This window comes from Stylophora pistillata, chromosome 9 (genome assembly GCF_964205215.1).
Source record: "Stylophora pistillata chromosome 9, jaStyPist1.2, whole genome shotgun sequence".
In the NCBI taxonomy this organism is placed as follows: domain Eukaryota; kingdom Metazoa; phylum Cnidaria; class Anthozoa; order Scleractinia; family Pocilloporidae; genus Stylophora; species Stylophora pistillata.
In genome coordinates, this window is record NC_142527.1 from 1,918,193 (window position 1) to 1,930,364 (window position 12,172).

General features: G+C 39.7%; 1 protein-coding gene across 2 annotated transcripts; it reads right to left on the bottom strand.

Moving 5' to 3' along the window:
* Positions 1-3,526: 3,526 nt before the first annotated feature.
* Positions 3,527-8,687, bottom strand: LOC111327200 (3-hydroxyacyl-CoA dehydrogenase type-2). Of its 2 annotated transcripts, none has more exons than XM_022931325.2 (4): positions 8,464-8,686; positions 7,396-7,554; positions 6,424-6,661; positions 3,527-5,247 (listed from the first exon to the last, which is right to left on the bottom strand). In XM_022931325.2, exons 1-4 carry the CDS (start codon positions 8,653-8,655, stop codon positions 5,057-5,059), a joined length of 780 nt encoding a protein of 259 aa, XP_022787060.1. In that variant the 5' UTR covers positions 8,656-8,686; the 3' UTR covers positions 3,527-5,056. The 2 variants fall into 2 exon arrangements, with proteins under 2 accessions (XP_022787060.1, XP_022787067.1); XM_022931332.2 differs by lacking the exon at positions 3,527-5,247 and adding an exon at positions 5,261-6,250 and having other exon boundaries at positions 8,464-8,687.
* Between the last annotated feature and the right edge of the window lie 3,485 nt (positions 8,688-12,172).

Consider the following 12,172-nt stretch of genomic DNA (forward strand, 5'->3'; position numbering starts at 1 on the left):
TTTAGTATCAATTGTCATCTTCCGATCCTTTTATGGGGGAAATAATATGGGTGTGGAAAGCGTCAATTGTTCACTTTGAAGGGCTGATGAAAAATTACTGAAGTGAAAATCAATTTGACACCAATTTTGATCCCTTGGGTTCCCCCATGTGTAATCGCTGCGGTTCTGCAAGAGACTTTAAGCCCCCGAACAAGCACGCGCCCACAGCGTCATGTGCCTTCTCACGGGACGTGTAAGTGAGAAAAACGACGTGGTCAGAACGTGAAAGTAAACCGTCAGCCCACGTGTATATGTTTACATTTTCAACAGTGGCCGAAGTACAACTAAAATATTTTGAAAGTGGAAAAGGAAAAGTAACAATGACAATCCAGCTTTTGAGGCGATATATCGGTCGACATGTCGAACGATATATCGACCAAGGCCACCTACAGCAAACATGATCAAAGAAAAAAGGGGGTTAGTTTCTAAAGAAACTGTGGTGCTGTGGTGCTTTTTGATATAATCATAATGAAATAAGAAAATTAATATTTGCGATTTGTTGTTGTTGTTGTTGTTGAAGTTTCTTGTTACTTTGTCAAAGTTTTCAAACTTCTGATTGGTAAAAGAGAATCAACAAGGAAACAAAGATTTTTGAGCCCATGTGGAAACCCTTACCTGTTGGTCGGGTAAGCATATGAAAAAAATAGGCAGTTCAGACTGTATATGACTAATGCTGCCACATCCCTGATATTTATGGGTACTCTTGATGATTCGAGAATATAGTGACCAATTTGAAACTCAATCATTAATAAACTTCGGGTAACAAGTGCAACTTCTGATCTAGGATCTACTGGGCATAATTCGCTAATTCAAACGGTAAAATGCTCTCTCTTCAAAGAAAAAAATTTGCTTTAAGATTTCATTAGTCGCTGATCACAAATTTTAAGACATTTCTGCAAAGTAAAGCTACGTTTTTTCGCGTGTCATCTTGAAATGATTGTAAGATGTTTATTATCTTCGGCTGTACTCCTATAGCACACGGAAACAGAGTGATCATGTGCTAATTCTGAGTAACATTCGAAGCGGTCCGAGGTCCGCGATCCGAAGAAATCGTCACTAATAATTAAACGACCGAAGATGGTTCGAAACAAGCATAAGTCAAGAGCGAGATATATCGGTTAAACTCGGCAGACTTCGTTGTGAGCTAAGAGGTCGTTCGTACTCTATTGTTACACTCACTCAGTCACTCAACTGACAGGACCACATAGTAGCTTCGGCTCCATTTGAGGTTGTAGCCATAGAAATAAAATAAAATAGAATAAAAAAAAGACACAAATAAAAACAATTTGGTAATATCAACTAAGTTGAAATTGTAAATTAGCCGCCGTAAAGAGTTAAAAAGTTTCGAGCGTTAGCCCTTCGTCATTCGCTCTGACGAAGGGCTAACGCTCGAAACGTCAGCTTTTTAACTCTTTACGGTGGCCAATTTACAATTTCAACTTAGTTGATATTACCAAATTACCTTGTTACCCCCACCGACGCAGCGCCACAGTTTCTTGAGAAACTTACTACCTTTACACAAATAAAGACGCTGCAAAATGTAAAGGTGTGTATTAATTAGACAAACACTGTTTTAAAGTTCAGAGTAGATTTTCTACCAAAAAAAAACAATGATACAGATGCTTTATACTAATCGCATATCAAATACTTGGCGCGTGACTTAACACAACCATTCAGAATTGAGAGGATGTTGTTTACGGGACTTGCCCAGGCATGGAGATATTAGGGGTTTTACCTTCTGCATCACTTTTCACATTGACATCTTCCATGTTGCAAATGCAAGGAGAATTTTTTTTCGCTGTAAAGGCACTCTTAAACTCATACCGTGAAAGATACGTTCGTTTATTCGTTGTTTCTGAAATGCCTAAAAAGGGGGTGTAAAGTAAAAGCGTTGTCATCGCCTTTCAAACTGCAAATTCTTTCCCGGAAATCCAGGATGAAAGACTCAAAGAAAAAAATCCCAGCTTCGCCTTTCATTGTAATTGTTACTTTCTCTGTATGTTCCTTTGCTATTTCAAGAAGTAATTTATATATCTCACTCTCATCTGCGTCCAGTCCCCGAAGCCTGAATTTGGCTCAATGTCCTGACGCTGCAAAGTGTGGCCCGACGAACTCATAAACGATGGGGGAAGCCTTGCTTTTAACAAGAACACATTTGAGTTCGTCTGTTGTTATCTACGCCACAGAATGGCAATATAAGACAACAATAATACAGTGAAAAAAAGAGAGACAAGAAGGACATAGCAAGTCAGATTTGAAGGGAAGAAAGTGTGCGACCAAATATTGGCTTAGGAAATTTAATATTTGATTCAAATCAAGTAATTCTACTCCTTGACATTAGATATACAGGATGAAATCACAGAGCGTGGCAGATTTCGCAATAACTACAACAAGGGGCGCGGTTTTTATATGAGCAACTACACGTGTAGCTCGCTGAAGAAAACGTGACGATATTGTGAAAGAATACAGTGAAAGACAATATACTCCCGATTGTAGAAAAATTCCCAGGTACACAGGACGAACAAGGAAAGCATGAAGGACAATTCAGGTGTTCAATATTGAAAGCGCTCGCTGTTTTTCGGTTGTACTACTTACGAAATATGAAACGGGAAATCACCGTAATAGAAACAAGGACAGTACGTGCTCCTCACTAGGTCGCTTGACCACCAATTGCGGGGTCTGACAAGACAACAATCCCTCAGAATACGGCACACCTTTTATCTCTAAGCTCGCATTACCGGTTAGATGGAAAATAAGGAGTGTGGAAGTATGCAAAGTGTGGGAAATGCAGAGTGTACAGAATGCGGGGTGTGGAAAAATTATAATTGCAGCTTTTTGGAGTACTTACGAATTTGTTTTCATTTCAGTGTAAATCGCGCATTACTTTTTCAGATTTTAAGAACACTGACGAATGTGTTTTCATTTCTAAATCGTGCACTACTTTTGCTGCATTTAAGGACACGAACGAATGTTTCACTTCTAAATCGTGCATTACTTTTGGAGCTTTTAAGAACACTCACGAATGTGTTTAAATTTTTAAATCGTTCATCACTTTTTGCACCTTTGAGAACACTCACTAGTGTCAGGAGCACAAGTGATGGGCTCCTGCTAATGTCTACCGTCTACTAGCCTTCTAAAACGCGGAGAGCAGCTCACATGCGAGTAGGTGTGAAAATGAGTGTTCGATGCTACCATGAGGCCCTCTTGTTTAAACCGGAAGCAACTAAAATGGCTTATTGTTTCAACCGGAAAAAAATTCAGTATGAAACAATTACTCAAAATCATAGTTAGTAGAGGGGACTGGTTAGGAAACGTGTTAAACTTCAGAGGGCCGTCCCCTGAGCTTCGATTGGACGTCACGCGACCAATGACCCTGAACAGAACCAAAACAACATGGCGGAGATGAACGACTTATTTTTCTTCGGCGACGATTTTGATGCCATAATGGAAACTTTGGAAAACGAGGAAGAATTACAGGAGCACTAACTATGTCAAAATATGAGTGATTTTATTGTTTTACAAAGACTAGTTAAATTTGCTTTTAGTGGTCTAAACGTAGTACAAACTTCATATAATAGCAGATTCCTTCATGGCTCACTACGCGTATATGATCTCACGTATTTGGAACCAGTTACCATCTGCTGCTAAAATATGCATCTAATGCATCACCCTTCCAGAGACTTTTAACTAAATTAAATTTTATGGGCTGTCAATGCAGTGGTTGCCTTTGATTGATTTTTGTTTTTGTTTTTGTTGATATACATTATTTCTAATTGAATCGGTGCTATTACAATTTTAGTTTTCTTTTATATTGTCAAACACTTTTATCATGAGCCTCTGGCTCGGAGGATTGGGCGACCACCCTCTGTGTATTTTTTAACATTAAATAAATTATCCTCATCCTTATCCTAGCGTCTCAGGTCACTTCACTTCGCTAACATCCTAAATCAATTCGATAACGTCTCTGGTTAGTTGGTTGTCGTTTAGGGCCAGTTCTCTAACATCGCTGATGGCATAAGGCAAGTCCCAGGAGGTCAGCCACAATTCCCGTGGGGTGGCAGGGGAGGGGGGGGGGTCTCATTTCTTGTTGTTAGATTATCAATCACAGTATAAAGAAGTTTAAACTTAGTATAGTATCTGGGCTCGACTTCTTCTACTCTCTAAGAGAGGTACAAGTCTCTTCATTGGCTGGTTATCAAAGGTTGTTACTTAAAACTCAGACATAATGTTTGTCAAGATGACAAAAAGAACAACAACAACTGTATTTGTACGTAGTTAGTAAAGGGGAACTGGTTATGAAACCTGGCAAACTTCAGAAGGTCGGCCTATTATTTCGCTAGTTATTGTTAACTATGATTTGTATGATGAAGATCAGGCCAATCCCACGTTTGAAAACTAATCTGCTACAACCTTTTGTGGTTTTGCAGTTTGCTCTTGAGTTATGATCTCCGGTGTGATTCAACATGACACAATTACACAAACCCAAAATAGTTCAGGTTTTCTATTTGTTGACCTTTAGATGACCAAGAAAATACAATACAAAACACAGATTCTGTAACAAAATCAATTATTTATATAGAGAGATGGAAATCTAATTTCACCCCATTAAAATGTAAGAAAACTCTTCTTAGTCACAACAGAGCTGCATGTTTATTTATTTCTCACTCTACTGATTCACTTAAAATCATTTAATAGTAATATGTTATCATCTGAACCACACGTATGAAAATTTATTTTTTGGTATTTCAAAGAGACAGCAGACATGACAGGATGGGGGGGGAGGGTAAATGTACTGTGTTCCTCTCCCCCCTCCCCCCAACCATTGACATTTCTCTTGCTCATCTCTGTTCTAGAGAATGACAATCTCTGCCGTGAATTACTTGGAAGATCCACGGTTGTGCAAGCTTACACAACTTACAGACCTACAGATTGTTCTACAAGTGAGTTATCACATGAAATCATTTCTAGCTACCTAATAAATTAAAACATATCAGATGTTGCTGACAAGGGAATAACATCAAGGTTGCATGCGTAAAGCTCCATCCAGCCTGATAACTTCACCATTTAGCATAGGGTTCTCTATGATACTTTGTACCAAGTGTCCAAACTCAGGAGGATCACCTAGACGACTTGGGAAAGGAACCATTTTACCCAGCTCATCTCTGACTTTCTCTGGTAAACTTATCAGCAGAGGAGTCAGGAAAAGTCCTAAAAACATTTCGAACCACATGTGTGGTTCAGCATTCATTAGAGAGAAAATAACTGGCCAAAATTTACACATCCAAATCAAATGATATCCCATTTCTTCCCTTTAACTTTTCCTTGACAAGGTATTGATAGATGAATAAACATTTAATTGTTTGTCTCAAGGTGTAGAGTCAGGCTATCAATTGTATTGATATCATGTCACCCCACATTTTGAGTGCTATACTGCTAGTCTTTGCCATGTGACAAGGTTGAAAGTTTAACTTTTGACCTCAACATTTCCTACCAAGAGATATTGGCATACAGGAACGTTTTGACAAAGCCAGAACCAAATAAAAGCAATGGTGAATCGGAGTTTAAAAGAATACACATAAGAGCCAGTGAGAGCTCAAACTAAATTCCTGCAAACTGCGAGAAGCATTGGAAAAGGCAGTGATAGTAGAGTTATTTGCCTCAGAACACTGTGCAAATGACCCGGTATTGGTAAGTAATTATTTTTTTAAACAAATCAACAATTTTCACAACTCTGGAAAATATTCGTTGGTTCAAAAAACACATAAACAGTTAGCCTGCAGTGCAAGCGTCTCTTTAGGGCAAGTTAGCTTCATAAGCTTGTGATTGTCTATCCAAACACCATGTTTGATTTGGAGCCAGAGTGGATGGTGGGGGTAGGGGGTGGAGGAGGGGAGAGAATTTTCACTTCCCCACCCCAGCCCTACTTCTTATTTTTGACTGTCACTCACTCCCTTGGTACAAATTACTTTCTCTCCCCAGCCTTCTGCTGCCATAAAAATGGTGGCTATTTTTCACTGAGAAAAAATTGAGCATTTGCTCGCCCAAATTACACCTGCTCTGCATGCTAGTAAACAGTATGACACTGGTTAAGATAATGCAACATACTATTTAACTCTTTCACTCCCAAAATCTTTTCAGTATATTAATTCTCCTTGCTGTCTGCTTTACAATTCTGCTAATGTTGGTTTTGGAGAATTTGGTATTGGAGCCACTAAAAAAAAAAAAAAAACCCTGGTTCATTGATAATTTTCTTCATTCCCATCACTTGTCTGCTTAAATTGTATTGATGTTGTAAGGAGAAATTCTGGCTTGATCACTCAGGGGAACTAAAGGGTTAAAGACACACCAACATGCTTTACTGACAGATACAAAGTAATGACCTACCTGGAGCAATGGTGTTGACTCTGATTCCATGTTTGGAAAGATCTCTGGCTATTGGCAGAGTCATTCCAACAATTGCACCTTTCGACGCTGAGTATGCAGCTTGTCCAATCTGACCATCATATGCAGCCACACTGGCAGTGTTGATGATTACCCCTCTCTCTCCACCCTCATTTGGTTCATTTTGTGACATTTGCTCTGCCACAAGTCGTATGACATTAAAAGTTCCAATAGTATTAACCTGGCCAACAAAAGACCTCTAATTAGTGAAATTAAACAGTGACGTTTTGGTGGGAGAAAATGACATTGTGGCAGCCTCTGTTACCATTAATTGCCCTTTTTGCTTCAAGTTTTCATGAGTTCTTCTTACTGTTTGTCTAACAGTTTTTTCTACAAAAGTATTATTTTATTTCTGGCAAGCACTTTGTCATTTTAGGTCTCTAAATGGCAACTTTAACCATTTAACTCCAGGATGAGTTTAAGATATAAGAAAACATGTTTTGAGAGAATTGTAACTGCCAACAAGTCCAGTTTCAACACACGCTTTAAAATTTATTCACATTGCGGTTGATCGCCACTGAAACGTTGTATGATTTTGTGGATACCAAGGACAGAAAACTAAGAGTTGATCACAGTAAAGGAATCAACGTTGATCTCAAGGACTCTGATACTCTAGCGCTGAATTTTACTGAGAAGCTTATTCAAAATGAAATTAAACAAAGCAAAATTATACAATTAATCTAACAGAATATAAATCAACATGAGTGAAAGAATGTGAAAAAAATGAGAAAAATGCACGTGCTAAACACAAAAAATGTAATTAGGAACATAAATGGGAATGCCTCACTAACAAGAATACTTCAACTTATCAGGCAGAAGTGGTGGTCTTGATCTAATATCACATTTTCATGACTAATTAACAAGAAATGTGTAAAAATTGGAGCTTCTAGCAATGAACACATTTTAAGGATTTACCTTCAGGACCTTCTCAAATTTATCAAGTGGGTGTGGTCCCTTTTTGGAAACAGTTCTCACAGCTATTCCTATTCCTGCACAATTCACGGCTACATTAAGGGGACCAAATTTTTCAGTAGCTAACTGGATAGCTTGCTGGACGTCAGCTTCTGATGTAACCTAGAAAGTACCACAAACTTTTTCAATTTAACAAACAGGTTATGTACTCATTAACCGAGTGGGAGGACTGGACAGGAAAACATTTGACTCAAGCCCATGACCGACAGACTAGGTTTCATGACAGAGTCAGGGGTTTCATTAATGTTTTCTGCAGGAGGGCAACTGGTTTTCACAGGCAGGCAAAACTCTTTGAACCGAACTTCTTTATAAGATAAACTTTCCTCCAGATGGTCAAATCAGGTGGGCAAAGCCGTCCTCAAAACCGGTCAATTTGCCCGGTGCCTGGCCCTTAATGAAACCCCTGCAGAGTGCCAAATATTTTCCTGTCCAGCCTGGCCTAACTCAATCAATAAGCATTTTATCTTATGACCACTAAGTGTTGAAAATTTCAACCTAGATAGAATGCAATAGACAGGCACATACAGCTTCACGAGCACACAAAAATTTTCCTTTATTTTTTCAAGTCAGAACAAGAAACTCCCAATTTATCAAAAAACACAACTTTTTCTCTCATTTCTGTTTTCATTTAAGTTTTTGCAACAAAGTGGCGCAAGTGCAGAAGGGCCAGACGACTTATTTCCAGGCCTACTCACATCAACCCATCCAGCCATACACACATCAGTTTTCACTATGGCTTTCTATGGGATTGCCTGGGTGGGGCTGGATGGGTCATAGGATAATTTATGTCACTGTCAATCTGTTCAGTGATAGATATAAGGCACACCCCCAAAATCACAAAGGCCCAGTGAACAGTTCTTGACAGTTTAAACAAGGAATAATGTGGAAAATATTTAAGAAGCGCCCAACGTAAGATCTTTTATATGTGACGACATTTTCAGGAAACTCTGTACAAGTGCGAGTGTACTGCTTGCAAAAAAATTACGAAAAAGTTAAAATGTTTGAGCTCACATCAGTTGGTGCGAAATGGCAACTTTCACCCAATTCCTTCGCTACATTTTCTCCATCACTTGAGGGAAGATCGGCTACGACTACTTTTGCTCCATATTTTGCGAGTCTCTGGGCAGTCGCTCGCCCTAATCCAGAAGCACCTCCGGTTACAATACACACAGCCTTCTGTAGAGTAGAGGCCATCGTGGCCATGTCCGGTTGGTTCTTACAAACATAATGAGCCCGTCTAGGATTACAGACTAGTCAGCGGACGGAGGAACTGCAAGTTGCGGATTATGTGGTGTAACAGTCATATAGTTGTCTGACGTCTTACTGAAGACCGTGAAAATCTCGATTGGTAACACGCGCGCATTTGTAGGATTAAAAGACCACTAAACCTTAGAAATAGTGAAAGTAGCTGGCTAAATAGGCTTTGCTTGTCTAGTCTAGTCTGGTCTAGTCTAGACCTAGTTTAGTCTATTCTAGTTTAGTCTAGCGTAGCCTGGGAGTATCTGACCAGTCCATTCTTCAAGTTAGTCTGACCAAATTTAACTTAGCCTCAGTCTTGGTTAGAATTATCTAATCCGATCAAGTTTAGCCTTGATCTAGTTAATTATTGTCTAGCCTAGATTAATGCAGATTAGCCTAGTATAGTCTGCTCGTTTACACTCGTTTATTTTAGTTTAGTCTGGCGGGTTTGTTTAAGTCTTAAGTTTCTCTCTAAATTTTACCTTGTCGTTTCTTGTTTAGTGTAATCTTGTCTCGTACAGGCTGATCTGGTTTTGTCCAATCTGATCTGGTTTTGTCCTCACAAGCAAATTCCGGTCCTCTCCTGTTGGGTAAAAAGGTCTACTCCAGTATAGTCTGGTAAAGTTGAGTCTTTTCTTAATTTTTTTCTGTGTTTTTCTGAGTAAAGTTGAGTCCTTTCTTAATTTTTTTCTGAGTCCTTTCTTAATTTTTTTCGTGATTTTTTTCAGGTCTGATTTTCGCTATTGCTTAAATAGCGCTATCTACTGCGAGGATCGTTCACCATATGTATCTAATACCGCAGTTCAAAATATATGAACTTCATAAATTTCATTGTATCTGATTTATCACTTTCACGGGTTTATTACGAATCAACTTAGCGGCCTGCTCCCAGTTGGCTTGTTAGCTCAATTGGTAGAGCGCTGCACTAGTATCGCAGAGGTCAGTGGTTCGAATACCGTACAGGCCTGATTTTTTTCAGGTCTGATTTTCGCTATTGCTTAAATAGCGCTATCTACTGCGAGGATCGTTCACCATATGTATATCCTAGTCTAGTGTTACACGCTTCTGCTAGTTTGGTTTTATCTGGTCTTGTCTAGTCTAGATATTAAACTAAAAAAATAGAACACTTATTTCTGGGAAGAAAAGAGGTATGCAGGTGTAATTTGGGGGAGCGAGTGCTCAGTACTTTCGCAGCGAAAAATGGTAGCGGGAGGCCGGGGAGAGAAAGAGATTTGTACCAAGGGGGTGAGTGACGATCATAATTTTTCTTGTAATTTAATTTTTCAGTCCTTTACATAGCCTTTTATGGCTATCTTTAATTGTTCTTAAATATCACTATTATTTATATTCAATTTAGTTTATCGTGTACGCAGGGCCTCCGATATGGATAGCAGTTTTTTTTTTTTTTTTTTTTTTGTATCTTGCACAAAAACTGAAGGATTTACCCTTTTGAAGTAAAGGTTTCTATTTTAAAAATGATCAGAAGGGCTGGGGTGGAGGAAGGTTTAGTGTCACCTTTAGCGTCGCCTTTAAAAACTGGTGCAAAGCATTTTCAGTTAGAATAGAATTGAATTGCATTATATTGAGTAGAGTTGAGGGTTGAGCTAGTACCGACAGCTAACGGTTTGTATTAAGAGTTCATGATCAAAGCCCAGAAATAAAGGAATATCAACTGAGTGTTAGAAAAAGCATCTAACAAGCTGGTGGTTGGACCTCGGCCTTATGAGTGGTCGCGGTAGAGGTTTTCAAGAACAACAATCTCTTCGCCTCCTGCGCTTGCTTTGCCAAGAGTGCTTCTGTGGAACTTGCAGTTCCAACAACTGCTTCGATGTCTTAGAAGGCAAGATCCTCGGAGAACGCGTGGCGCATAGACAACTCCTTTTTTTTTTTTCCAGTTCTGGGAAACTGAAAGACAAGCAAAGCGAAACCAGGACACCAAAACGAAAAAGAAGAGTCAGGACAGGACAAGTGATATTCTAAGACTTTGAAGGACACCAAACGAAAGAAAAGTCAGGACAGGACGGGTGACATTCTAAGACACTGAAGGACAACAAATGACAAGCCAGGACAACGGAAAAGTCAAGGCAGGACAAGTAATCTTCTGGGAAATTGAAGGACAAGAACCGAAAAGCCAGGATAACAGAAAACTCCAGCCAGGACAATGGAAAAGTCAAGGCAGGACAAGTAATCTTCTGGGAAATTAAAGGACAAGAATCGAAAAGCCAGGATAACAGAAAACTCAAGCCAGGACAACGGAAAAGTCAAGGCAGGACAAGTAATCTTCTGGGAAATTGAAGGACAAGAATCGAAAAGCCAGGATAACAGAAAACTCAAGCCAGGACAACGGAAAAGTCAAGGCAGGACAAGTAACCTTCTGGGAAATTGAAGGACAAGAATCGAAAAGCCAGGATGACAGAAAACTCAAGCCAGGACAATGGAAAAGTCAAGGCAGGACAAGTAACCTTCTGGGAAATTGAAGGACAAGAACCGAAAAGCCAGGATGACAGAAAACTCAAGCCAGGACAACGGAAAAGTCAAGGCAGGACAAGTAATCTTCTGGGAAATTGAAGGACAAGAACCGAAAAGCCAGGATAACAGAAAACTCCAGCCAGGACAACGGAAAAGTCAAGGCAGGACAAGTAATCTTCTGGGAAATTGAAGGACAAGAACCGACAAGTCAGGATAACAGAAAACTCAAGCCAGGACAACGGAAAAGTCAAGGCAGGACAAGTAATCTTCTGGGAAATTGAAGGACAAGAACCGAAAAGCCAGGATAACAGAAAACTCAAGCCAGGACAACGGAAAAGTCAAGGCAGGACAAGTAACCTTCTGGGAAATTGAAGGACAAGAACCGAAAAGCCAGGATAACAGAAAACTCAAGCCAGGACAACGGAAAAGTCAAGGCAGGACAAGTAACCTTCTGGGAAATTGAAGGACAAGAACCGAAAAGCCAGGATAACAGAAAACTCAAGCCAGGACAACGGAAAAGTCAAGGCAGGACAAGTAATCTTCTGGGTAATTGAAGGACAAGAACCGAAAAGCCAGGATAACAGAAAACTCAAGCCAGGACAACGGAAAAGTCAAGGCAGGACAAGTAACCTTCTGGGAAATTGAAGGACAACAACCGAAAAGCCAGGATAACAGAAAACTCAAGCCAGGACAACGGAAAAGTCAAGGCAGGACAAGTAACCTTCTGGGAAATTGAAGGACAAGAACCGAAAAGCCAGGATAACAGAAAACTCAAGCCAGGACAACGGAAAAGTCAAGGCAGGACAAGTAATCTTCTGGGTAATTGAAGGACAAGAACCGAAAAGCCAGGATAACAGAAAACTCCAGCCAGGACAACGGAAAAGTCAAGGCAGGACAAGTAATCTTCTGGGTAATTGAAGGACAAGAACCGAAAAGCCAGGATAACAGAAAACTCAAGCCAGGACAACGGAAAAGTCAAGGCAGGACAAGTAATCTTCTGGGTAATTGAAGG